The 27,297-nt window shown below is 37.1% G+C and overlaps 1 protein-coding gene across 2 annotated transcripts in view; it reads left to right on the top strand.

Annotated features, from left to right (window-relative positions):
- The window catches only part of LOC106881471 (ADP-ribosylation factor GTPase-activating protein 2), a 50,365-nt gene extending 23,230 nt beyond the window's left edge, over positions 1-27,135 (top strand). For both annotated transcript variants that reach the window (XM_089341590.1, XM_014931864.3), the window contains exons 2-12: positions 1,827-2,018; positions 4,096-4,227; positions 5,132-5,336; positions 6,397-6,506; positions 8,220-8,365; positions 10,661-10,789; positions 11,484-11,651; positions 21,511-21,663; positions 23,468-23,582; positions 24,099-24,311; positions 26,520-27,135. In XM_089341590.1, the coding sequence (XP_089197716.1) occupies positions 1,992-2,018; positions 4,096-4,227; positions 5,132-5,336; positions 6,397-6,506; positions 8,220-8,365; positions 10,661-10,789; positions 11,484-11,651; positions 21,511-21,663; positions 23,468-23,582; positions 24,099-24,311; positions 26,520-26,537 (1,416 nt within the window). In that variant the 5' untranslated portion in view covers positions 1,827-1,991 and the 3' untranslated portion in view covers positions 26,538-27,135. The remainder of the gene's footprint in view (positions 1-1,826; positions 2,019-4,095; positions 4,228-5,131; positions 5,337-6,396; positions 6,507-8,219; positions 8,366-10,660; positions 10,790-11,483; positions 11,652-21,510; positions 21,664-23,467; positions 23,583-24,098; positions 24,312-26,519) is intronic.
- Positions 27,136-27,297: the final 162 nt, after the last annotated feature.

Genomic DNA, 27,297 nt, shown 5'->3' with positions numbered 1-27,297 from the left:
TTATATGTGGAAATTTAGTTGACTCTCTGCCCATAAAACTTAATGCAGTCATTGAAAGTAAAGGTGGTCACACCAAATATTGAATATAATCCTTTAGGGGGGGACATATTTTTGTAATGTTTGAAAATTAATATTTCATTCATATCTTTAAAAATGTTTATTGTTTTGTATTCCAAATTTATATGCTGTTTGCATGTATAATATATTTATATTTTATTCAGTTTAGATTTTGTTTGATTTCCTTTGATATCATCACAGTAAAAGCAATTTTACTGAAATTTTTTAGGGGTGTACATACTTCTGTGAGAGAATATATATATAAATAAAATGTACACAGCAGCAGCCTTTCTGTTTCTGTCTACCAAATTCAGTCACAAGGCATTGGTTGGTCTGGGGCTATAGTAGATGACACTTGTCCAATGTGCAATGCAGTGGGACTGAACCTGAAACCATATGGTTGCAAAACAAACTTCTTAACTGTACATCCACATCTGAAGGAGGACGAGGAGGAGTAATTATTCTTGGGCTTCTTTATAGTCTCAACTCTCTCTCTCTTTCTCTCTCTCTCTCTGCTGAATGCGATCTAATATACACAGTGATTCTTCTTGTTGGACAATGCTTACTGTGGTTATCAGGATTGATTCTACTATGTTTAGACTGTTAGACAAGCTTTCAGCTTCAGTGGAATCCCTTATTGATTTCCATATTTTTATAGAACATACATTCAAGGTGTAAAGAGTTTTTTTGTTTTTTTTTTTGATAAACCATTTTTTAAAATTTTCTTTTATACGATCATTCATTTATTGTTAATATTGGTCCATTCTTTGAATTGTGGCTAAGCCAGAATCATCGGATCTTTTTTAAAATGGGGGCCACATTTTTCATTAATGTTTTACGTAGTGTTTTTGGTACCGAAAGACTTTCAAACTTCGTATACTTATCTATTTTGTGTTATAGAACAGAAAAATATTTTTGTATTCGAATTTATTTCATGTAAAAAATTGTCTTATTTCGATAATTTCAACCAATCACTGACAAGTATTCAGTTGTTTACATTTACTCCTTTGGCTGATTAAGCGATGTAAAGCGTATTTAATCTCCATACCTTCGTTTTATTTGCTTTTTTCATTTTAAATTTGCTTTAACCCTAACCCTAACCCTAACCCTAACGTTAGGGTTAGGGTTAGGGTTAATTGTTTCAGAATCGTTTGTTTATGTAGTCGGCACTTAATGTATATCGGCTGAATGGACGTCAGTGATTGGTTGAAATTACAGAAATGCGACAACTTTAACATGGAATAATTTATGGATTTCTTTTTTTTTTTAAGAAGCCTAAGAGAAAAAGATGTTTTATATGACACATTCTACTAGAGTTCCAAGTTTCAAAGTGTTTCGTTAATGAAAAATGTGGCCCCCGTTTTAAAAAAGATCCGAATCAACATCATCATTGTTATTATAACATCTGTGTGTGTGTGTTCCTTCTTGCAACAAGTGGCTGCAAAGAATCCAAAATGACACAATTGAGATGACAGCAGGCGTCAACAAGATCAGTGATGAAATAAGACACAGACACTAGAATGGGATCAGACAAGATCAAGAAACGATGACAGCATTTTACAAACAATAACTTTTTAAGTGAAGTTAATGGCTTTTGTGTTTCTGAACAACTGATTTGTATCTTCCACACTGCAGTGGATTTAGTGTCAATACAGGACCTTGGCTCAAAACACTTACCATACAAACACATTACTGTAACTTTTTAATGTTCTATGTGCTAATTTTTAATGCTGACCTGTAAATCTTCTTTTTTTTTTTTTTTTTTTCAGCAATGTTTTGATTGTGGCAGTAACAATCCTACATGGGCCAGTGTAACATATGGAGTATTCCTGTGTATAGATTGTTCAGCAGTTCACAGATCCCTTGGAGTCCATGTTAGCTTTATCCGGTCTTCCCAGCTTGATACCAACTGGACATGGTTGCAACTGCGTACCATGCAGGTTGGAGGTAATGGAAATGCGGTGAGTTGGAGTTTCCATTTTTAGTAATAATTTATGAAGATTGATGTCTCTCTTCACAAAGGTAAATAAGCAACGAGAAGAGGGTGATGGGATTGGTTCAGAAATTAAATAACACTCACATATTCAGTAACAATAATAAATTTAATTCATCCTCGACAAGTTTTAGTTTTGCTAATTTTTAATATATCACTCCTGTTTAAAACCTCTTACCTACTTGATGATTGCATTTCTAGCTCTGCCTTGAAAGAAGCTTTACTTCTTGGATTCATGATTTTGTGCGCTACAATGTTGTTGTTAAACCTCCGTTAACAGCACTGTATGTAGGTCCTTTCTGTTCTCTTTCACGCATGGAGAAATTTTTCATTACAAACTTTAATGGTCATAAAGACACTATATCAGTGGATAGGCCAAAAAAGGCCTTCATAGAGAAAACTGTCCCTGTTTCCACTGCAGACGACACACATACAGCATTACAAACATGGCCCACACACCCTCATTTACATTCCATGGCTGTCATTGGGATTGATCAGGTACCAGACAAGGATTCTGGATTATTTTTCCGTTTTTTTTTTATTTAATCTTTGACAGCAGTCGGGTTCATTTTCATTATTCTCGTTTGTGTGAGCAGTTGAGTTTATTTCAGATATTCTCATTTTAAAAATTATCTCTGGTTAATCTTTGAGAGGACATTGGTGTTGCCTTGGCAGAGGCTTGCGCTCTTTATGTGCTCTTGTTAATATTATTAAAGAGAGCAATGAGCTGACAGAATCATTAGCACATCAGACAAAATGCTTAATGGCATTTCCACTGAGGTCAGCTTTGCCTTTCATCCATCTCAGGTTGATAAAATTAAGTACTGGCCAAGTGCTGGCATCAGTGTAATGAACTAATTTCCTCCACTCTAAATTGCTGGCCTTTTGCCTAAAGTAGAAGCCGTGCATGTTCTAATTCTAATTTTGTGAAGGTAAATGATAAAAGGAAGACACAGAGGGGCTGGTGGATCTGGTTGGCTCTGTGCATGAGGACACGTCTGGGACCGCTAACTTGGAATGACCCCCAGCCTCACCAAGCAAGAGCATGAAACCAAGAAGCCAAATGATAAACACTGAACACCGGAAAAGACTAACGTGTTCAGTAACAATACTAAAACCCCATATCTGTTGCTTGCCAACTGACTACATTTTCATTTGATCCCATAAAGTGCCTTCTTTTTCATCTTTTTATGTTATATACTATGCATTGTTTCTGTGATTTGATTTCCACAAAATAATTCATCAGTCACTTAATTCTGGCGGGATAGGTTATACTACTCATATCCAGTCAGCTTAGTGAGGTGCCCTGTCTTTCTGCCTGATGTTTGCAGTGTGAGTTAGGCGAGATTTTACTGCTATTTCTAACTAGTCATATGTGCAGCCACATACATACTCCCACATTGGTTTGTGTCTGCAGTGTTTATGCACAGCAGCTGCAGGCACCAAAAGACCCGGCAAGCCAAGTGAGACCATGACCTGTGGCCTATGCCAGTGGTGTATAACCAGTCCACTTATGAGTACCCTTCATTCATTGGACAATAAACTTTGCTTGCGAAGACCTGTTGAGGCAAGTGAAACCAAAATCGCTGACGTGGCCAATGACAGTACCGCCTGATTGACACGTAAAAAGCACCATCCGACCGTGATTGCTGCCAGATCCGCTGACTGGCACATGTGCTGGTGGCACGTGAAAAGCAACATTCGAGTGTGGTCGTTTCCAGTGCTGCCTGATTGGCCCTCATGCCAGTGGCACATAAAAGCACCCCTACGCTCTCGGAGTGGCTGGCGTTAGGAAGGGCATCCCACTGTAGAAACTTTGCCAGATCAGATTGGAGCCTGGTGCAGCCTTCTGGTTCGCTAGTCTTCAGTCAAACAGTCCAACCCATGCCATCATGGAAAGCAGATGTTAAATGACGATGATGATGATGATGAAACTCATGAAATGCCATTTAGGTCCTTGACACTTACCATACGTCCTCTGTTGGGAAGATTGTGAGAAAACAATATTTTGGAAGATTTATTTATTTGTTTGTTTATTTTGACAGATCAGTTTCTTTCGGCAACATGGCTGCACTACCAATGACACCCAGCAGAAGTACCACAGCCGTGCTGCCAATCTCTACAGGGAACGTTTGCTCACTCAGGCTCAAAACATGATGAAACTTCATAAAAGCAAGGTAATATTTTCTTGATCCTCCATCCTTATTTTCCAGGTTTTTTTTTGTTTTAATTAAACAGTCAGTGGGTTGACAAAATTGACTGCTTTCATTGAATTCTTTATTCTAAGTGGCAAGACTGTTCCTATGAACTTATCACACTTAAGAATAAGTGTGTGGGTATATATATGCTTGTGTATATTTTGTGTGTTTATGTAATATATATATATATATATATTTATGACAATACATATTTACATATACACCCATACATATAACTAGTTCATCTAAACAACAGCTGTTCTGTGTATCAAACAAGAATCAATACTGGAACCTTTATCTTTACCTTTTGTGTTCTTTTTGACAAATGTTAAATATCTCTGGTCATGAAATTGACAATCAATAGACTCAATTGTTGGAGTCCTGTTGATAAAGCTGTTCTTTTATTTCAAGTTGGTGCTTATAAACATCAAGTGAAAACCTGACCCAGACTGCACACCAAATGATCCGGTCGTAGTATTAAACTTAGCAATGGATTGGGTTTACCACACCAAATATTTTGTCCTTGTGTTTTGGGAGATGAGGAGGAGGAGGATTTGGGTTTTTCTATACCGAGAGATGAGAAGTGTAGGTAGGAGGTGAGAGCAGTTGTGACTAACCTATGATGTAATGAGCACCAATGAATTGAGGAACCAAAATTAAGGAGTATGAGGTAGTGCAGCCTCGCTTTTTATAGAATATTGAGCTGAGTAAATTGTTGGTAGATTCCAACAATTGTAAAGATTGAAACAAAGTTACTTGTAAGCCTGCTATTATTGATTAGACAAAATGTTGTTACTGTTTAACCTTCGATTAATGGGGTCGGGTTCATTAGTTTTGTGCTAGTTTATATAAATAACAATGTAATTACATTTGTATTTCTTAGCTGCACCTGGATAATACTAGCCATATGGAGGAGGAACCAACACCACCAAAAGAAGTTGATTTCTTTGAGGAAGTTTCTGACAATATTTTGCTGTGCAACAACAGCACAAATGGTATTACAGACAGCTCGAAAGCCTTTTCAGAAACACTCATCCACAACAACAACAATGTCAAACTCTCAGCAACAAAACTTGATACAGACACCAGTAAGTTTCATTTTTTACTCATATTTTTTGGGTTTATTTTTTCTTTTGTTATTTTTTTCCCTTTTACTTTTCTTTTGTCCCAAAGGAAGCAGGGTACCCCTGGCCATTTCAGGTACCCTCCTAGATAGGTAAGATTAGTACCGTTAATGTTCCTAAGGCAGCAAGTGCAGGCAGAACTGTTTGCACACTTAGCAGTATTTTGTTCATCTTTACATTCTGAGTTCAAATCTCACCAAGTTCATCCTTTCAGGGTTAATAAAATCAGTTGAGCACGGGGATGAATGGAATCAGCACAACTCCTCTCTGTATATTATGAGTATAAAAACTGCATCCTTCTGCCAAGCCATCATGTCATGCTATCGTGCCAGATTCGGCTCATCAAACCAATATGATGATCTCAAGAGAAGATGCTGAGGCATTTGTCCTGCACTGGACTGAATAGGGTCAATCCAATCCAATCCAATGATCCTCTTGAATATTTGCAAGTCAGCACCTGTGGAGAAAGAGACATGAGCAAGGATTGAATTTCAGGGCACCAAGGCCACTTTACTGTCTCCTGTCTCACCCCAACCTCCCAAAAATCCCACATTAAATGTCTACTTACCTTCCACCTCTCCCCCAATCCTTTCTTTTACACTTCAGTCCTCTGAACTCCCCCCACCCCCAATTTTTCCTACAGAAATTTCGAACTGAACGTTCACCCATCCGTCCTTCTTCTCTGTCCTGTAATTCCTGGGAGAGTCATGGAAGTATAATCCTCAGGTCCCCCCTCTTTCGGGTCCCATTGGAACAACTGTCATTACACTTTCCTGCTGCATTCCCAAGCACAACCAATTCAGATTATGGATATTATTCAACCATCACACTCTGGGTCTTCCCCCTACATCTCCTGTAGTTCTGCATACACTAATCTGAAAGAAAAGCTAGGAGGATCACAACTGCAACGGATTTAATCATGGATTTGCTTCATTGGAGTTGACTAAGAGATAAACTTATTGTATATTAATACTAAAATCTTATCTGATCAGAGGATGTTTGATTTGTGTTTATTTATTTTTAGATGTTGCTGAAGGTCCGAATGTGGATATTGCCTTAAGTTTATCATCAAACCAAACAGAACCCAGAAAATCTGTGTTAACCGCGAAAAAAACTAGTACTTCCAAGAAAGGGGTATGTCTTCATTTCATTCTCAACTCAATTCATTTCAGTTGTTGCTAGAAATCATTATTTTGTAATTAGAAATTATTCTTTTTATCTCAGGTTTTGGTAGTAACTCTTGGAGTTTTGCATGCATAGCGGGGCTTGCTACCTGCAGCCTTACCATGCTATCTGTTCTTTTTAACTCTCTTTAATACTTTCCTGATTATTCTGTCTGAGCCATGGAGGTTAAACTTTTGTAACAATTCTACTGGACACTCGATTCCAATTTCCTTCATGATGCCTTTTGATACTATCCCCAACAACCCAATAATAACTAGCACTATCTCCACCTTAGTAGTAGTAGTAGTAGTAGTAATAGTAGTAGTAGTGTTAAGGCAGCGAGCTGGCAGAATTTGAACTTAGCACAACATAAAGATTGACAAAATTCCACAAAGGTTGGTGTTTGTCTTTCATTTTCCAGGATTGGTACAGTAAGTACCAGTCATGTACTGGGTCCATGTAATTGACCCCCCCCCCCCCTCAAAAATTGCCAGCCTTGTGCCAAAGTTTGAAACCATTGTTATTGTTGTTGTTGAGGTGGCAAGCTGTCAGAACCAGAAAATATGTGGCAGCATTTCATATGTCTTTACATTCTGAGCTCAGGTTCTGCTGAGGTTATCTTTGCCTTTCATCCATTTGGGGTCAATAAAATGACTGCCTGTTGAGCACCAGGGTCGATGTAATTGACTATGCCTTGTCCCTGAAATTGCAGGCCTTGTGCCAAAATTTGAAACCATCATTATTATTTAGACTTGATGCATAATGATGCATCCACATATCACAAACTGTTTTAGTCTATCGACCACAGTACTTTTTTTTTGTCTCAAAGTCTCATGCTTACTTTATCAGTCTTTATTTGTTGAATCACTAAGTTATAGGAAATAAGCAAATTATGAGACAAAACAGATCATTTCCCAAGTAGTATCAACAAAAACACACATGCACACCATCATCGTCATCATCATCATCATCATCTAAAGTCTATTTTCCATGTTGGCATGGGTTGGACAGCTTGACGGCTGGCTTGGCAGAAGGCTGCACCAGGCTTCACTGTCTGTTTTGGCAGGGTTCTTACAGCTAGATGTCCTTTCTGACACCAAGCAGCTTACAGAGTGGACTGAGTGCTCTTTATGTGGCACCAGCACAAGTGAAGCCAGTTTTGGCATGAATTTTTACAGCTGGATGCCCTTCCAAACACAAACCACTTAACAGTGTATACACACACACACACACACACACACACACACACACACACACACACACACAGAGGTATATATATATATATATATATATATATATATATATATAAATGAACTTCCACACATTGATCCACCTGTCAATTTCACTCTCAAAGCTCTACACAATAAGGCCAAACCTGAAATTGTGTGATGACTATTTAACCACACAACCAAGCTTGAATTTCTTCTTTTTTTACTTCTAATATAAGCTTTTGTCATGATTGTTGCAGATCCTTGTGGTTGTATTCAGTTGAGAAATCTGTCTGTCAATGCCCAGAGGAAATATTTTTCTGCTGAGAGTGAATCCCAGGCAGCACACCTCTAGCTCCAGGGTATTCTCTCCTTTTTCACCCCAACAGTCCCAGAAACTTAATTAATGGTTTATTAAAATGAATTACCTTAACTAATTTATCTCAATGGAATCTAAATATCTCTTTTGTTGTAGAAAGGTGGCCTTGGAGCACAAAGAGTGAAGACAAATTTTACAGAGATTGAATCTCGTGCACAGCGTATGGATAAAGAAAAAGAAGACCTGGAGGCTTTGAGGAATATGGAACAAGTGAGGAATAAAGCTGAAGAAGAAAGGCAAATGTAAGGCTTATTTGAGAGGCATTCTTCTCTTCTTTGAGGACTCCTTGTGTTTTCTCTTGGTAGCTGGTGCATTAGTATGAAGAGTAAGGAGCTGAAATACTTGGACACCTGCTCTTAACGCTTTTGAGACCAACCTGTCTGAGACCACCCCTGGTTCTATAATACAAACTTCTAGTTTTAAAACCTTCCATCAAAATTTCATGTTAGTTTGTGGTCCAAACGCCAGCTTTTTTCTTTTTCTTTTTTTTATTGATAAATCCTTCTGTAGTTTGAAATTAGCTGAAACAAAGCAGTGTATTTCAAATGAAATATGGTGACAAAAGGGTTCATGGTTTCCCAAACCTATTGCCATATTTACTCAGCCCTGAAGGGATTTTTGTTTTTTTATCAGTGACAGGATTTTTGCAGATGCACCCAGATTGGGGAAAAAAGTGATGCAGTTGATATTTATAGGGTGGCAAAGTGTGGATTGGAAGGAAGTTTTTCAGTGGATTATTATTGTGGAGTTTGACTGATGGATAAAATGCTAGGAAAGTGGTTGTTGAGAAGAGAGATAGTAAAAATGATGGGAGGAGGAGGAGGAGGAGAGTCTAGTAAGGGAGGATTTAGTGAGCCAAGATATGTCTGTTGAATCTTATCCTCCTCTACAGTACAGCATCATATGAGACTGCATCAGTGAATCCAATCCCGAAACATGGTATTACACAAATCATACTCACCTCCTTTACATTCATTTCAACCCTTTAGCATTCGGATACTCTGTCGAATGGGATGTGTATTTATTTATTATTCATTATAATTATTTTGTAGATCCGAGTTTTCAATGATGTGGTTGTTTCTTTTTAGAATGTCATTGTAGGGTAGGTGTGACAGGATGAACCTGACTAGTTTGAACATAAAATAAGCTATTTGAGCCAGCTATGGTTAGTTGAAATGCTAAAGGGTTAAAAAAAAATGAGCAAATCTTTTATTCGAGGGAAGGGGAGAAAACTCAAATTCTTTCCTGTTTTGTAATGAATTCATTTCAAGGCTGTTTTGATTTAGAAAATTTTCAACATAATATTAAAGAATTCATTAAAATTCCACTGCTAGTGAAGATGGAAAAAAGAATCAAGAAAGACATGAGTGACCAACTCAGAATTTAAATTACTTAAAAATAGAATGCAGGGGGGGGGGGGGGGGATGAACAGCAAACCTGATTTGGTTTCTTTGGGAGTCTTCAGTAAAGAGTCTTATCATATATCCAGGTGTCTGAGTGACTGGCAAAAGAGAGAGAGAGAGTATATAGGATTTTGTGAATGAGCATTGAAGCAATGTGATGCTTTAAAAGAATAATTAGAGGAGTGATAGTGGATAAAATTTGAGGTCCAGCTATTGATTTTGGACTTAGAGATCATCTTATGACCAGAAGTCCTACTGTTGCTGTTGAGTAAAGATCAGATATCAACTTTTATACCTTTCAGAGTTTTTTGCCATATTGGTTATATATATATATATGTATATATATATATATATATATATATATATATATATATATATACACATAAACATTTATAATCATAAATATATAGGGATTGACAGTAACCTGCTTCTCCAACATACTGAGAATTCAGAAATAGCAGTCAAAGAACTACTGATTTCAAAACTACAAATTATTACTCCAGATTGATAGCGATATTTTTGATACACACAGAACAAAAAACAGTAGAGAAGAGTAAAAAAACCACCTGCCTTTAGTTAATTTAGTACGATCGTTTCACAGTTAAGAGTAAAGAATACTCTATTCTGATCTTCAGCTAAATATTCTAATAAATTTATTAGAATATTTAGCTGTAGATTCGAGTTTTCAATGAATATTTAGCTGAAGATCAGAATAGAGTATTCTTTACTCTTAACTGTGAAACGATCGTACTAAATTAACTAAAGGCAGGTGGTTTTTTTACTCTTCTCTACTGTTTTTTGTTCTGTGTGTATCAAAAATATCGCTATCAATCTGGAGTAATAATTTGTAGTTTTGAAATCAGTAGTTCTTTGACTGCTATTTCTGAATTCTCAGTATGTTGGAGAAGCAGGTTACTGTCAATCCCTATATATTTATGATTATAAATGTTTTTTACCGAAAAGGTTTTTTCATACTGAGCTACCCGGCAAAATTGTTAATTATTAATTTTATTACTAATTGACGATTCCCTGCCCTGCATATCTATATATACACATAGATATATGTATGTATATATATATATTTTCTATTAATGTGTGTCAGTCAACACTGTTTTCTTGTTCTCTCCAATTCAGTGCCTCGATGAAATTAGCATATCAAGATATGAAATTAGAAAGGAAGAAAGAAGAGGAAAAATTAAAATCCTCTGACCCCCAAAAAGCAGCTCAACTGGAACGGCTTGGGATGGGTTTTTCCGGTAGTCGGTGAGTACTATTCTGTGTGTGTGTGTTTGTCTGTCTATCTTTTGGTATAACTTTCTTTAATGAATTCAAAGTGCTTCTTAGAGTTTAAAGCAAGTACAAGCATGACTGTGTGGTTAAGAAGATTATTTCAGAACCGTGTGGTTTTGGGTTTATGTCCATCGTGCAGCACCTTAGGCAAGTGTCTCATACTCTGGCCCCAAGCCAATCAAACCCTTGTGAGTGGATTTGGTAAACAGAAATTGAAAGAAGCCTCTGTGATTTTTGTGTTCACCATTGCCTTGGCATCCCAAGGTGGTTACAAATGAGCATTACCATCATACACATAATGTTGTTTGTTTCCAGTCTTCCATGTAAAAATATGTTTGGCCGTGGGGAAGTATATCACCTTGCTTGCAAACAGGTGAGGATTGATGACACAAAGAGCATTTAACCATAGAAAATCTGCTTCAAAACATTGCCTGACCCATGCAAGCATGGAAATGTGGACATTAAATGATGATGGTAGTGACCTCCTTATCACAGACTTTTATCAACTTCATCACCTCACCATTTTCTAAGAATTTTCTTATTACAGTTTGTTGTATGATTGCAGAGGTTAATGCTTTTTCTTTCGACCTTTATTTCAATAACAGTAATTTTTGTTTTCTTTATTTCAACTGATTTTTTCCTTTTTTTTATATATTTGTTTTTACAGAGGGGTCAGTCACTCCATTCTCTCAGACATGACCGTCATCGACCAAGAGACACCAAGTGGCCGGACATCAAATTCCTCTAATTTGGATAGATTTGAAAGCAGCCAGAGTGGTCGAGACTTTTTTGAGGATGAATTTGACAAGTTAGGAGGCTTTTCTTTAAGCTCGAAGTAATTGCCATTCTTTTACTATATATTTTTATATATTTTTTACACTTTTTTATAAATGTTTAGACTAAGCTATTTTATTGTGTTCTGTGCAACTAGTCCAACTTTAAACCCCTTCTTTTTTTAAACCCCTTCTTTAAACCACTTTTTTTTTTCTGTTTTTTTTTTTTTTATTTTTAATAAATTTTTAGAATAATTACTTTACACCATTTGCAGTTTTTAAAGTTCAACTATTGGAAGACGGGGGATCAAATTAATTGTTGATTTGTGATTTGATTCTAAGCCTCTAACACTTAAACCAGCCTTATCCATTCTAAATATTCTACTTATTTTACTTTCAAATTGGCCAGATCTAGCCTCTTGCAGCTACCCAACAATGTCATTCTAAATCTCAAAGCTACAAGATACTGCAGAATTAATTCAAAACAATGTGAATAAATAAGCAGGACATTTGACAGAGTAATCTGAATGCTGAAGGGGTAAATGCAATGTGGTGGTGGTTGTGAGAGGGGTCAGTTTATAACTTGATCATAAATGGAGCATTAAGTTCTAATATATTAACTTCAAAAGAATTTAGGTCCCTAAGTGGGCGTTATAGTATTGATGAGTTTGTAGTAGTGTGGCAATTCTCAATTTCATTAATACAGGCGGCTGAAAAGATTGGCCGTAAATAGGTTTTACTCTTCTAAGAGCGAGCGTACAGTATTGGTCAGTAATAGCTTTAGTTGTGAGCCTGGCTGGTCAACAGACAACCATGTTTAAATATCATTTTCACTCCAAGGCCTCGTTTTCAACTGGCGGTAGTAATATTAACAGTAGTAAATATAACCTGTATAGTAGTTATAGTAATAATATTAGTACTTATTACCTCTGCTGAAGAATCTGAGCACTACCAGGTGAGTTTGTAAAGTTCTGAACCACCAAAATATAACATGGGGCATTACAATATTCTGCATAGTTTCCATCTTTTGACTTTGCAAGTTGTATCAATGGAGATGCTGTTGACCGGCCTCTCAGTTTCTCAAGTTGTAGAGAGTAAACGCTGATGACTTGCTTTTGGTTGCTCAGGATTATCAAGCTCTGAGTGCATGCAGGACATTGAAATATTACAGATTTTATCTCACGAGTGGAAAATGGTAGATTCTTTGACCACATGAAATGGAGCAATCACATCGCGCCTGGATGGCACAAGGAAATGTGGAGCTGTGTAAGGTCCACGGGGGTAGAAGATGTACAATAAACCTGAGAAAAGGTATCTACAGCCTTGTTCTCCTTACCCAACCAATAAATGGCATCATATTTGAAACAATATTGCTCAATCCTCCATCATAATACCTTGCCGTTCTTGACTTTATCTTTGTGTTTGTTGTTGAACCCAGGCTGGGCAGTTGGAATGTGGGTGTTTGTTGTAACAACAGTAAAAAAAAACATTTAAGTGTGGCAGCAGCTACTAAATTGGCGTCGGATACAGGATCATGTTTCGGACTGAGAGGACATGCAGCACAGGATTCGTTAGCGGGGACTGACTGAGCTTAGGTAACTTGAAGATTGAACCTCTACCATCTGCATCTGTACTTGGATAAAGCCCCAGTCAAGGTCTAGGTTGTCCTGCTCCAACAACCGTTGCTGTATGCTACTAGAAGGCATGCCACTTATGAAGGCATCTCTTGCAGCCAAAACAGCTTTGTATCCACAATCTTTTGCCAAAAGTTTGTGCTTCTGGGGGGATTGATCTAAACTTTGTCCCTCCTCCTGATTGCAACTGTATAACAGGTGATATGCATACACTATATCAGTGGTTCTCGACCTGTGCTCTGTAGGCTCCTGGTGGTCCACAAAAGTAGTACTGGGGGACCTGTGAACTACATTCAAAATTTCATATCAATATAAACATAAGGATAACAATATCCTGGGGTCCGTGGGAAAACTCATTTGAATAAAAGGAGTCCTTGGTAATGAAAATTGGGAACCACTGCACTACATTCTTTGGTTTCATGTATAGTGAAGTAAGACTGTCAAGAGCTCTGGTGTACATGATGCAGTCCGTAATATATTCAAACACATTGGCTGTAAATAGGCTTTACTCTTCTAAGAGTCAGTAATAGCTTTAGTCGTGAACCTGGCTGGTCAACAGACAACCATGTTTAAATATCATTTCTAAGCTTCGCTTTCACTCCAAAGCCTCGTTTTCAACTGGGCTGTAATAATGTTAACAGTAGTAAATATAACCTGTATAGTAGTTATAGTAATAATATCAGTACTTATTACCCTGGAGTTTTAACTTACTGCCTTTCCAAGGATATGGGATCTTGGTAGGAGTGAAGCAATTTAATTAAAAGATTCTGAAAAAAGATCTTTGTTTCTCTCCATTATTTTGTAGACACAGCAACATTCCTCTTCTGATGAGCCATATGAGATTGGCTTTCGTGTTCTGTTTGAAATAGTAATGTGTTTGTTTGTTTTAGGGGGTGGGGGGTAGTACTTTTTATCACCATTACAGAACTGCTTTGTGTGTTTCAATATGTTCAAAAGATTTTAGTAAAATATACAGGCTTCACTATGTGGTGAAGAAGTTTACTTCCCAACCAAATGGTTTCAGGTTCAGTCCCTCTACATGGCAAGTGACTTCTACTAAAGCCCTGAGCCAAACAAAACCTTGTTAATGAAATTGGTAGATGGAAACTGAAAGAAGCCCATCATATACGTGTGTGTTTTCTTGTCCTGACAAATAGCTGTAAATGAGTGTCACTGTCATATAAGAAGTGTTATTCATTCCCAATTTTCTGCAAAAATGTGTGACCATGAAATAGATGGAAGCAGAAAGAGCGTCCAGCCACAGACATTCTGCCTCAATAAACTCTGTCTGGCCGACACAAATATGGAAAAGTGGATGTTAAAAAAAAGGGATGTTCACTGCTGTTCATATTACAATGTATTTGATGGGGAAATTTAATTTAAGTGTCACTAAATATAATATAAATATCAACTTGTCTGTAACAGGCTGATATTAAGGAATTGTTCTATACCTAGCCATTAAGAATAGGTATCAGATCACGTGCAGTTGTTACCAGGGCTAGATTAGCATTTCATTTGTGGGGAAAATTATCTCTCAGTTTGCTTAATTTTAATATGATGCAACAGAAGGTAGACACTGACCCTTTCTGGGCATTTTATGCTTGCAATAATGAAGGTATGCAATTTCATTGTTTTTAATGTCCTGGATTTATAAATATGTTTGCCTGATTCGTTGTGGCCAGCTTTTTTGTTTTAGAGTTGATTAATTAGTGTGAGTGGAGATATTAAGTTGTAAAACTATTTCCTCCTGAAAAAAATTATGTAACTTCCTAAATTAAAAAAATTTTGAAACCCTAAATTCCTGATAGTTAAAAAAAAATGTTTTTCATACCAACCCTTTATAAAGGAAACATCAATCTCTCTTCCTCTCCCCTACACTACACGATTATCCAGCCTATCTAGGATGGAGCACAATAAAATTCACACACACACACCTATTCATTCATTCATCATACGTGCACATGTCCATTCACTGGATGGTTTCAAAAGAACAAAAAGATATCTGCATTATAAAATCCAAATGAATTTGTACATCACTGTAAGTTTAGTTGCTCTCAGAACTAGGAAAAATATGTCATTTTAAACACAGGTTATTCAACAGATGTATGGTTAAAGGACCTTTGACCCAAACTGTAAGATTTTTTTCCTCTCCTCATATCAATTAAACTTATCGTAATCTTCATCTCTTGGACTGTTGTTATTGCCAATGCAAGGCTTTGCTATTTTCATCAGATTCCATATTTTAATCCTAAACTACATGATAGACAAAGCTTCATCCCCACCAACAGTTTTAGCCATTGTTGCACTACCACTTGCCTCTGCATTGACTGTTGCACCTCTAAACTCGTTCACTTCATAACAACCTAGACTTAAACCCACTTAATGATGCACTTCTCTCTCTCTCTCTCTCTCCTCCACTTCTTCCTCTGGTATCCTTCCTCTCAGTGATATTTCATATATTAGAGACAATGCAAGTGATGAACAAATATCTTTCGGTGCATTAGTATATGAACTGCTTTAGAACCGTTACAGTGTCTTGTTAAGTACCTTGCTTTTCTGAGTTCAACTGCCAGAACCAACTTTGCCTGACATTTCTTTCAAGGAGTTAGTAACCTACATACCAGTAATATACTTGGGTTAGTTCAGTCTATAAAATCTTTCTGCCCTTTTTGCAAAGAAAATAAAATAGGTCTTGTGCCTAAAAAAAAAACAAAACAAAAAAAAATGGTCAATGTTGTTCTTTGTTGTTTGTTTCACTGCTCTGAAATTAGCTTTTTTTTTTTTTATTTTTATTTTATTTTTATCTTTTTAGTTTTTTTTAAATATTGGTGAGGTAAGGTATAATAATAGCTGCGAAGTTTAAGTGCTGGACTTGTTGACCACATGTTCATAAGTTCAAACCTTACTTCAGCCATTGTGTTGTGCTCCTTCTAATGGGGCACATGCATAACTCCAGTTTTTTTTTTTTTTTTTCTCATATTATAGAGAGAACGAATTCCTACTTCCACGTTACATGGTTAGCAGCAGGAAGCAGGGGAGGGTGCCTAGCTTGGAAAAGAAATAGCTAAAAGTTGCAGTAGGCATTAAAACTAGAAAAAAAAAATCCATCTAGTTCTATTTTATTCCCCCCCCCCCCTATTTTCATTGCCTGCTTTTCTTGGAAGGTTGCAGGGGTAGAGTCTTCAGGCACTTCCAACCGTCATTAAACTTTCCTGCTGGATTCTGAACCATTAATGGATGTTACCTCTTGGACCTACCTGCTTTGCAGTACAAGGATCTGCAACCTCTCTGCTTCTATCTCATACTCTCAGAACAAGGTGTAGATGGTATTGGCACTTGATGGGAAATGCAATGTATTTTTCAAACAAACTCCTCTCTCTTAGGTTCAAATGCATCTCATGTTAACCTGTGTGACAGACAAGGAATAAAAATATCATTTAAAACAAAATTCTAAACTGCCTTTGTATTTAATTCCTGCAAGTCTACAAAGCACTCAGTGTTCCATTAGGACAAACTGTATTTTAATTTTATTGACCTATTTTGAAGAGAAGGTAATAGCTGATAGATGTAGGGATCTACCTCCTGTTGTAAACAGGGAGAACAACTCAAATACTGACATCCCCCACATCCTTCCACTTAATGGAGTATAACAATTGACGTCCAATATTGCACCAAGCACAAGCCATTGAAAGGATGTCTATGTGGTTGCTCGACCTGCTAGAAAAAACAGCCAAAAATCTTCAAATCATACTAATCCAACTGTCTTTCTGACCTGCCAGAAATAGTGGCCAAAATCTCTTTCAGAACATACCTACACTAATTCACACTGGATATTCTGACTCTCAGTGTAGCATCAGAATAAAAGACAAATCATTGCTTTTCATAATAGATCAGATCTGCTGAACTGGAGCCTACTTGGGGTTATACAGCAGGTTCAATAAACTCATTGTTGCCACTTTTACTGGCTTCGGTTAAAAAGCTGCCATCAGTGCTTTAAGAATGAAAACCTGTAAACCTCAGTAAAACAAGAGATTGATGTTGTTGGGAGTTTGATATTGCTGGGATCAAAAGGGGACTCTCACCATGACCATCCCATTTCTGTTTCATCAGCAATGTCCATCAGACCACATTATCTAAAATGTGCTGCTTCTTTTTTTTAATTAAGAAGGTTGGGTGTGATTTGAGGAAGGTTTTAGCTGTTATTTCTTGCAGGTTGACTGATTACATAGAGGTGCCGTCATTGACTTATGTTTTATAGTGTTTCTGTTGATATTCTTGTTGAGTTGTTTCAGTCAACTCCATTTGAGCAGATGAGGTTGAGGCAGAGGTGGGGGTTAACTATTCAGAAATACCACCATCCTTGTCATTTTACATTTGTCTGTTTCTTCCATCCTTGCTGGGAATGGTTTCGAGGATTCTCCCAGCATCTCACTATTTGTCATGGTTCTTTATTATTATTATTATTATTATTATTATTATTATTATTGGCACATACAACAAAAGATAAAAGAAAAAAAAAATGCCAGTCTTGCTTGTTTTGGACAGGGCTATTGCTAGACACCTTTCACTAACTACTTTTTACAGTATGGACTTGGTGCATTTTGTTGTGGCATTAATACTAAAAATGTTCTCTGTGACAGGACTAGTTCCCTCTCACCTATATTGATTTCATGCTTTGCTTTTTGTTTTGTTTTGTTTTTCTCCTAGATAGATTGCTTTCACGGCAACATGTGAAGTGAGTCTCTTCTATTCATTTTCTTTTTTTTTTTTAAATGACAAATTATATTTCTTTAAGATTTAGACACAAACATTAATGACATATAAGACAAGAGATTTAATGTAATATTCAATTCTTAATATGTAATATAATCTAGTGGCAGGAGTTTAAAAACAAAAAAATGACTAAGTGCCTGGCACATAGCAGCCAAATCTGCCACATACCTTTGGTTAAGAATAAATGAAACAGAGATTCTGATATAATGTTTCCGATGGTCACAGTTGGAATGTCTTTTATAGCCATTGACACCACTCGGGCATTGTGAAAATAATAATCCTTTATCAGGATGATAAGAGTTGGTCAAAATGATCCTGAAACAATTTTAGTGCCTTACATGTTAATTTACATCCTGTTTTATGGTTTTGTATTTAAACATCTGCCAGGTCACTTTGTTTTATCTCCCTAAAGTCCATGAAACTCAGTACCTTTCTTCAAGTATATAATTCACACTACCCCTCCCCTCAACTAACTGACGTCTATATCAAAGTAAATACAATTATCATTAGACAAGATTAAGACATCGAGAGTTAAATTAGTACTGGATGAATTCAAATCTCCACTCCCTCTAGAAGAAAACAATCTTTTCTTTCAATAAATGACTACTTCCTCCTCTGGTACAAGTGACCATACTTCATCCATCTCTATAGTCGACTGTATCTCTTTATTTTCTGTAAATGACCATACCCCCCCCCCCCGTACAAACAATCATACTTCCTCCTCCCCTCTATAGATGACCATACTACCCCCATACAAACGTTTTAGCCTTGTGCCAATATTACAGGTTAACCGTATTATTTTCATTATCAGGAAGTTGAAACGCAACAATTACTAACCACAAAGGGCAGTGATTTAACAGAATGGTTACTATGTCAAACAAAACTGCTTTGTGGTATTACTTCTAACCCTTTAATCTTTTGAGATCAAGTTTGCTTTTCATCCTTCCAGGTTCAATAAGATGAAGGACCAGTCATGTATTGGGACCAATATCCTCAAATTTCTAACCTTTTGCCTATGCTACAAACAATTATTAGGAAGATGGTGAAGTATTAGAAATGGTAGCCTGACATATTAAATGCTTTGTTAGTAGCATTCTGTATATCATTACTTAATGCAAATATGCTATCGAAAGTCTGGAAACTGTGGTGTTTGTCTCAAGATGTATAGTGTTAAAAGACAAAGATGTATCAGTACCAGATAGAAAGTGTCTAGCAGCTGTAGGCATTTTCCATGTGTTGTTAGTATTTGCTCATGTTCTAAGTCCAAGCCCCACTCTGGTTATCTTCTCTTTTATCTTTCTGAGGTTGTTGAAATAAGCGCTGGCCAAGTGGGGCAAGATTCCAGATACTAATGACCTCCCTGTGTGTGTGTATAATTATATATGATATTATTATTAACATGGTGGTGGAGGACAGTGGAGTTTCTACATTCTAAGTTCAAATCTTTCTGAAGCCAACTTTGCCTTTTATAACTCCAGAGTCAATAGAATAATATTGATTATGTACTAGGATCAACCATTATCATCATCATCATCATCATCATCATCATCATCATCATCATCATCATCATCATTGATCCTGGCCTGAGTTGGATAGTTTTTGACAAGAACTGGCCAAGCAGGAGCCTGCACCAGACTTCTGTGTATGTTTTGGCAGAGTTTTTACAGCTGGATGCTCTTCCTAACACCAACCACCCAGCAGAGTGGACCGAGTGCTTTTTACATGGCACAAGCACAGGCGAGGTCAGTTTGGCATGGTTTCTACAGCTGGATGCTCTTCCAAACACCAAACACTTTACAGTGTGGACTGGATGCATTTTAAGTGGCACCAGCACTGGTAAGGTCACCACGTAACTTTGCAAGACAAAGAAGATCCTTTGAGAGGGAGGGAGGGAGGGGGAATTGGAGGAGGAGGAGGTGATCTTGTGTCAGTTGATGATGAATGGTTATAGTGAGAGAGAGACAGGTGTCTTGCTGTAGGAGAGGTCCATGGTTTCCCAGCCAGAGAGATCAGGAGTGAGGACAGAAACAGGTGTGCTGCTGTAAAGGAGGTACATGGCTACCCAACTGGAGAGAGGGAGAGATGGTGGTAAAATGCCGGGCCTACTCACAAGGGATGGTGATCAATATAGTCTCTCCTTGCCAATTTCTGGCTTTATGCCTGTGTCAGAAACTATTACACCCCCAGCTTTCCTTCACTGAATAGTTTTGCTTCAATATAAAAATCAATATTGTCAGGAGACAATATTGATTTTTGTAGGTCAACAGGTCATCAGATTTTAGCTTCATTATCGTATATTCATCATCATCATCATCAGCAGCAACATTTTAACATCCACTTTTCTATGCTTTCATGGGTTGGATGGTATTCGTTGTGCATCTTTCTATGGCCAGATTCCCTCCTTGTCACCAACCCTTACTTGTTTCCATTTAAGTCAACGTTTTACCAATGGCCAGACGTTTTCATGAAAGTTTGGAAGTGAAGGACACTGCTTGCATGACAGTGGCACTCATTTACGTCTGTAACATGATGGGAAGGCAAGGAGACAGTCTCTCTCTCACACACACACGTACCTATATTCGCAATTCAAATCCTGCCACAGTTAACTTTGTCATCGATTCTTTCAGGGCTGATGGTACAACCACCAGTCTTACCACTAGACTCAAACTCGAATCCGTCAGTTGTATCGGTCAACTTTGTGGCTGGAGTCAGTGTGTGAAATCAGGAGAGTAAAAGGCAAGTTTAGTGATGTACAATTTTGAGTTATGTCCCTTGAGGTTCTGAAGTTACATTTCACTGGGGGTCAGATTTTGTGTTAAAATATATAGCAGCAGCCAAATATTGGGGTCAGTTTTATCTGTAAGAAAGAAGGAAACAAAAAAAATAAATAAAAGCATTATTTAGAGTATTTTGATATGAAGAAGAAATGGCTGTTTCACTGCAGTCATTAATGTGACGAAAGCTGAGCTGAATGTGGCAGATAATTGAATGAGAGGAGCCGTGACTGAAGGCATCAACTCGTTCAGTAGATGATAGAATTTTGTTGAGGCTGGATGCCCTTCCTAAAGCCAACCTCTTTACAGAATGTTCTGGGTGCTTTTTTTATGGTACCAGCCATATTATTACTCCCCATCTCAACAGAGATAGGAAATAATATGACAAATCACAGTATATTGGGTTTTGAGTAGTTTAAACATATGAAAGCTACAAATGTGCATGCAGCAGGCTTCCATACAGTTTTTATCTACCAAAACAGTCCAACTCTGTGGCATCTTGCCAAGTTGTCATATAGCTATGCCTGTATAAATTAAATTTTTTACATCAAATGGTCTCCTTACTATTAAATTTGGATTTTATAAGGTTAAAACAAATGAGTTTTTGTATCGTGGAACCAATGTTCTTCTCCTTGGGTTTGTATTGAAAAATGTCAATAATCTCTAATCAATTCTATAAAGTGTGATGCCAATGTTTCTTTTTTCCTTTCCCTTTTTATGGAGTGTGTTTGTTCCTGCAGGTATCGTGATGGTATGTTTGGCAGCAGCAGTGGTAGTTCCAGTTCGAATTCCAAATGGGGTTATTCTAACCGAACTGGTTCTTGGGATGTTGATAGATTTGAAACTAAAACTAGTTTTACAGACCCAGTTCCCAGCTATGATGATTCGGATAAGTAAGTATTTCATATTACCTTCAGTTTCTTCATCTCTCTCTCTCTCTCTCTCTCTCTCTCTCTCTCTCTCTCTCTCACACACATTCTCTCTTTTTCTCTCTCCCTGCTCTTTATTTCTCTTCTCTCTCTTCTCTCTCTCTCCCCCACACATGAAATGAGATAGGTCCAGCAGTGGACTGCTATATCTCTTCTTCACCCCTTGTTTAGCTACAAAATACATTCTTACTGATTATTTATTGAATGTGGAGGCTCACAGACAGGACTTCAAGTTTCTGTATCAAGGATAAGCTGATTGCTGCCCTTCTTCAGCTGTTGTAAGTCCATTGCCTGTAGCATCCATCAATTACAAACACACCTGACATATGTAAACATGGTTTTCACCCTTTACATTTCGGTCATGCTCAATTGCTACTTTCAAATATTGATCCGGTTGATTCCAGGATTTATTTTTTAAAATAGGATACTTATTTTATCATTTTCTATTTGTTGGACTGCCAAATTATGGCATTCTGGTTGTTAAGCAATGTAAACATAGGTGCACACACCCATACATTCATGATAGGCTTCCATACAGTTTCACTTACAAGGTATTGGTTGGCCTGAGACTATAGTAAAAGACACTTGCCCAAGATACTACACAGCAGAATTTCAGATATTGACCACATATGCACTTATAGTAGTTTATACATTAAAATATTGACTACACATGTAGATAGCTGTACAAAATATATTGAAATATTGACCAAATACATTGGTGTAATATTGACTACAATTTGACCTAATTCACCCTGTTTGAATTCTATATTGAAAGTATATCACTTCTCTTAACACTGAATATCTTTTTTTATGTCTATTTTTTCTTTTTCCCCATTTTCACATGGGTTGGACAGAGACTTAATGCAAGATTTTATGGCCAGATGCTCTTCCTGTTGTCAGTTTTTACCCGTTTTTCAAGCAAGAGATAAAAGCAACCTTAGAAATGTCAAGAGCATCTTAAATAAATATCTAAATGCATTGTGCTTAATAAAAATTATAATTTTCTGGACAAATTAACCTTATCTTTAGTCATTATTTCTCTTTTTTTTTTTTTTGTCATATTTCTATCTTCACAGTAAAGCTGGGCTGAATTGTGAATCTTGATGGAAAAAATTCTCAGCAGCATTTCTACCAACTTTTCGCTCCAAGTTCAAATGCTGCCATGGTTAACTTTACCTTTCATCCTTCTGGGGTCAATAAAATAAGTAGCAGTTGAGCACTGGGGTCAATGTAATCGACCCTTCCCCAAAATTGCTGGCCTTGTGCCAAAATTTGAAACCAATATTTATATCTTTTATATTTCTGAGATGTGGAATTTATTGTGTACCCTGTTTACATCAGAATGACAAAAGACACCCAAAGAAGGTTGAAGAAGCCAAAATGGTGAAAGCAATAATCAAGATGAGGACCACCACTCCAACTAATGTAATCAGTGTACATTATATATCTACAATAGCTTTAGTCATCAGGTATCTTATTGCAAGGTTCAAACCAGTGAAGTTTACTTCTGATCTAGGAGCAGTAACATCCTTACCTATTGTGTCACTGATCAATATACTGTACAGGCTAAACTTTAGGTATTCAAACATGCTAAACATTTCCATACATTAATTCATTTCTACAATAAGGCACTCCTTTTAATTATACTGCTGTTAACAAACAATTACATTTACTCCCAAATATCAATCTCTGATCTTAGTATCTGCAGTATACACCTCTTTTGTCTATAATAAAATTTCTCCTCTTATATCTACTATAACCTTTGTAGGCCAAGCCGCAACAGAAAAGTTGTTGAAGTTGAAACCTCTAGCACTGCTCAGAACAAATTTGGCAATGCTAAATCAATATCATCGGATCAGTTCTTCGGGCCAAGAGACCCTGCGGTATGTAGTTGCTTGTGTAATTTTTCTTTCTGAAATGTGTGTGTGTGCATAAGCATAAACATATACACAAAGATTTTAACAGGATTAATGTTTAAACAGTTGTGAGATTATGTTTGCTTTTATATATATATATATATATATATATATATATATACGATCTTGTTCATTCATTTACTGTAACTGGTTTTTCTTTGCTAGTATCGCTTCTTGCACAGGAATTGATTTTTTTCAGACAGGTTTCCAAAGCCTAATACTCTTCTCGTTGTCAGTCTTCTTCTCCTGATTTTCCAAACAAGGGATATTTAAATTCTGTCTTCAAAAGGGCTGAGCAACCAAACATTATCAACATCACCACTACTTTGCTTAAATAGTAACAAGTGAAACGTCAACATTCACACTCATTCTTACTCTCTCACACACACACACACGTACTCATACTCATATATGTATGTGTATGTGTATATATATATATATATATATATATATATATATATGTGTGATGTTTTTGTCTTTCAGATGGAGCACAAAGCGACTTTGAGCAAGTTTGCAGGTAACTCAAGTATCTCCAGCGACGACTTCTTTGGAAGGACTTCACGTGGTTCCAATTCGGATTCCGGCCAGTACTCCGGAACTGACCTCTCTGACATCAAGGAGGGAGTCCGACAAGGAGTTACTAAGGTAGCTGGCAAGTTGTCAAGCCTCGCCAATGGAGTGATGTCTTCATTACAGGTATTTGTTTGTTATGTTGTTTAATCTCAGATCAGCTCTGAGTCAGTAGATCAATAGCTTCCCAATTGACGTGAATCCTTGATGTATTTGTTCCAGTTCACTATGCACCAAGTTCTAATCTAGTCAACTTTCATCTTTTCATAAAGATAGCCATCCGTATGTCATGCTTAATGTATACACACTGTTTATAGACTAGTGATTGCAGTATTTGTCCTGAGATTGGACCTTTTCAATGGCCAACCACATGCTGAAACAAGAATTCAGCATCTGTGATATAGGTAAAAATGAATAAAACATTCACTGATGTTGCAAATTGCTGTCCAACTGATTAAAAATCCACTTTATGCAATTGAGGCTGTAGTTAATTAAAATAGCCATCTATGTATCATATTTAACTCTTTCGTTACTGTATTTATTTTGCGATACTCTGTTTCTTTCAATTACTTTAAATGTAACAAAGAATTTAGTAAAATAACTTAGTTATCATTAAGCTAGTGTTAGGAACACATTATAACTAAGGTTTGGTGAAAGATTTTAATTCAAAACTTATGAAAGCAAGACATTTGTACTCAGAGCTAGAACTGGTCTCAACCAGGTTGGTAACGAAAGGGTTAATGTCAATACAAAATAGTAAGCCAAGGTGATGGATTGGTAAAATTGTTGGAGCACCAGATTATTTTGTCAGCTCTTTGTGTTCTGGAAGGTATATTTAATCTGTTGTCTGGTTTAATACATCCCCACCTGGTTCCCAGGTGCATTCAGCAGAATCAACACTATTGCAAGCATTGAAAGCAAGTCTGTGGCCTAAGGATAACCACTTCTCACCAGTCCTAAGGGACCATTGCTAAAATAAGGAGTCATAAACACTCTCCTTCTCTCTAAACAGTGAAATAAAACCATTATCATTCTATCATGTATTCAAGACATAAAATAGCTATGACTATATTTTCTAAAGCAGTTCTTCTCAGCCACTTCTTTGCCTATGGACCTCTTTGACTCCTATTTGACTCTACTGACCCCTCCTCCACCACACACACCTCCATGTTAAAAAAATTGTTAAAATACTTTGAAGTATAAGCAATTAATTGCTCATAAGCTTTGACGAAAAAATCTTATACGGACCCTGGTTGAGAACCACTGACCGAAAGTATCTCTCTCTTAAATTTCTTGCAACATCTGGTGTGTATTAAGCATTATAGATGTGGAAGAGTCCATTTCTGTCCAGAATAAACACAGCCAATTTCATCCTGTGAAAAAGATGCAACCTTTGAACTGAACTTGGACTGTATCAATATAAAAAATTGACTTTGGTAAGATTTGAACCCAGAAAAAATGATTTTGCTGACTCACTGCTGAAAGGTGACTTTGGTGGGATTTTAACTTGAAATATGTGGGTTTTTTTGTTGTTTGGTGCGCCAATGATTCAGCAATCAGTCTCTCATTTCATACATATAATTGTGGCTGTGTGGTAAGAAGTTTGCCCCCCCAACCACATGGTTCCAGGTTCAGCCCCCCACTGCTTGGCACTTTGGTAAAGCGTCTTCTACTATATCCTCAGGCCTTGTGAAGCTTTGTGAGTGGATTTGATAGACAGAGACTGAAAGAAGCCCATTGTATATATATGTGAGTGTGTGTATGTATGTGTTTGTCCCCCACCACCTCTTGACAACCAGTGTTGGTGTGTTTACATCCCTGTAGCTTAGTGGTTCAGCAAAAGAGACCAATATAATAAGTACCAGGTTTAAAAAAGTAAAACAGATAAGTACTGCAGTTGATTTGTTTTACTGAAACACTTCAAGACAATGACCCAGGATGGCTAAAGTCGAATGACTGAAGCAAGTAAAAAACAGAAAAGGTGCGTCTGAATGAGTGCAAGCTTGGTTTTTCTATTTAAGCCAATCAAGGTTTGGCATAACGACATTGATAAATTAATTAACTGGGGTTGATGTACTTGGTTAGACTCTCTCAGCAAGTTCTACAATCTGATAACCAGCAAAAGACTTAATGAACAGAAACGAAATAAATATTTATCAGTCGTACAAAATGATATGTGTTTGTATTTCTAATCTTTGATTTCATTCCATAAAAAGCAGGTAGGAAGCAAAGTACTGTTGCATTAATGGATATAGATAAATGTCTGTTTGTAAGAATGTGTACATCCAATTTTTCTTGCTTCATGCATTTCTCATTTTTGTATCTTTTCACCAGGAAAAATACGGCAGTTGATGTCTCACGTTTGTCTACACTTGATTGGCCTCTGTCATCCTAGAATTCCCTTTTCTGTGATGATGATGATGATGATGATGATGATGATGAGCTCTTGAGTCTGACAACATTACAATATTTTCATCCTCCAAAAAAATGTAAAAAAAAAAACAAAAAACCTGTTGCTACTACAAAACAAAATAAAACAAAACAAACCAATTGGTGCAAAATATATTTCTCCAATTTCCTACCCTATCCCCACCCCCACAGTCCACTCCCCATTCTCTTTACTACCACCCAACTTCTAGACTGCTTGGAGTGCGGTGGGGTGGGGGTGGGGGGTGGGGGTGTTCTTGTTTAGTATTTTTCTGTCTTCTCTTCTTTTTCCTCTTACTTACTTTGTCCCATTGTTTCTCTCTCTCTCTCTCTCTCTCCCTCCCTCCATTCACTTCCTCTCTGCCACCATCCAGACTGCTTCTCGGTGGTGGCGGCAGCGCTTGTTGCTTCATTTTTCCTCCTCCTCCTCCTCCTCTTTCTTTCTCTTTTCTTACTTTGTCACATTCTGTTTCTTCTTTCCCATTCTCCCTCCCTCACACACACCCAACCTCTTTCTTCAAACTGAACATCGCCGTGTGTGTGTGTGTGTGTGTGTGTGTGTGTGTGTGTGTGTGTGTGTGGTCATTACTCGTTTCAATCCATATCCCAATTGTAATCAAGACTAAATGTCAATGACCCAACTAGATTTTGCTGCTCCTCCGTAGAACATGACGACAGTGTGCTG

The sequence above is a fragment of the Octopus bimaculoides genome, chromosome 25, assembly GCF_046866305.1.
Source record: "Octopus bimaculoides isolate indiv1 chromosome 25, ASM4686630v1, whole genome shotgun sequence".
Classification (NCBI taxonomy): Eukaryota; Metazoa; Mollusca; class Cephalopoda; order Octopoda; family Octopodidae; genus Octopus; species Octopus bimaculoides.
Note: the sequence above shows the minus strand (reverse complement) of the source record. Positions and strands in the feature narration are given on the sequence as shown.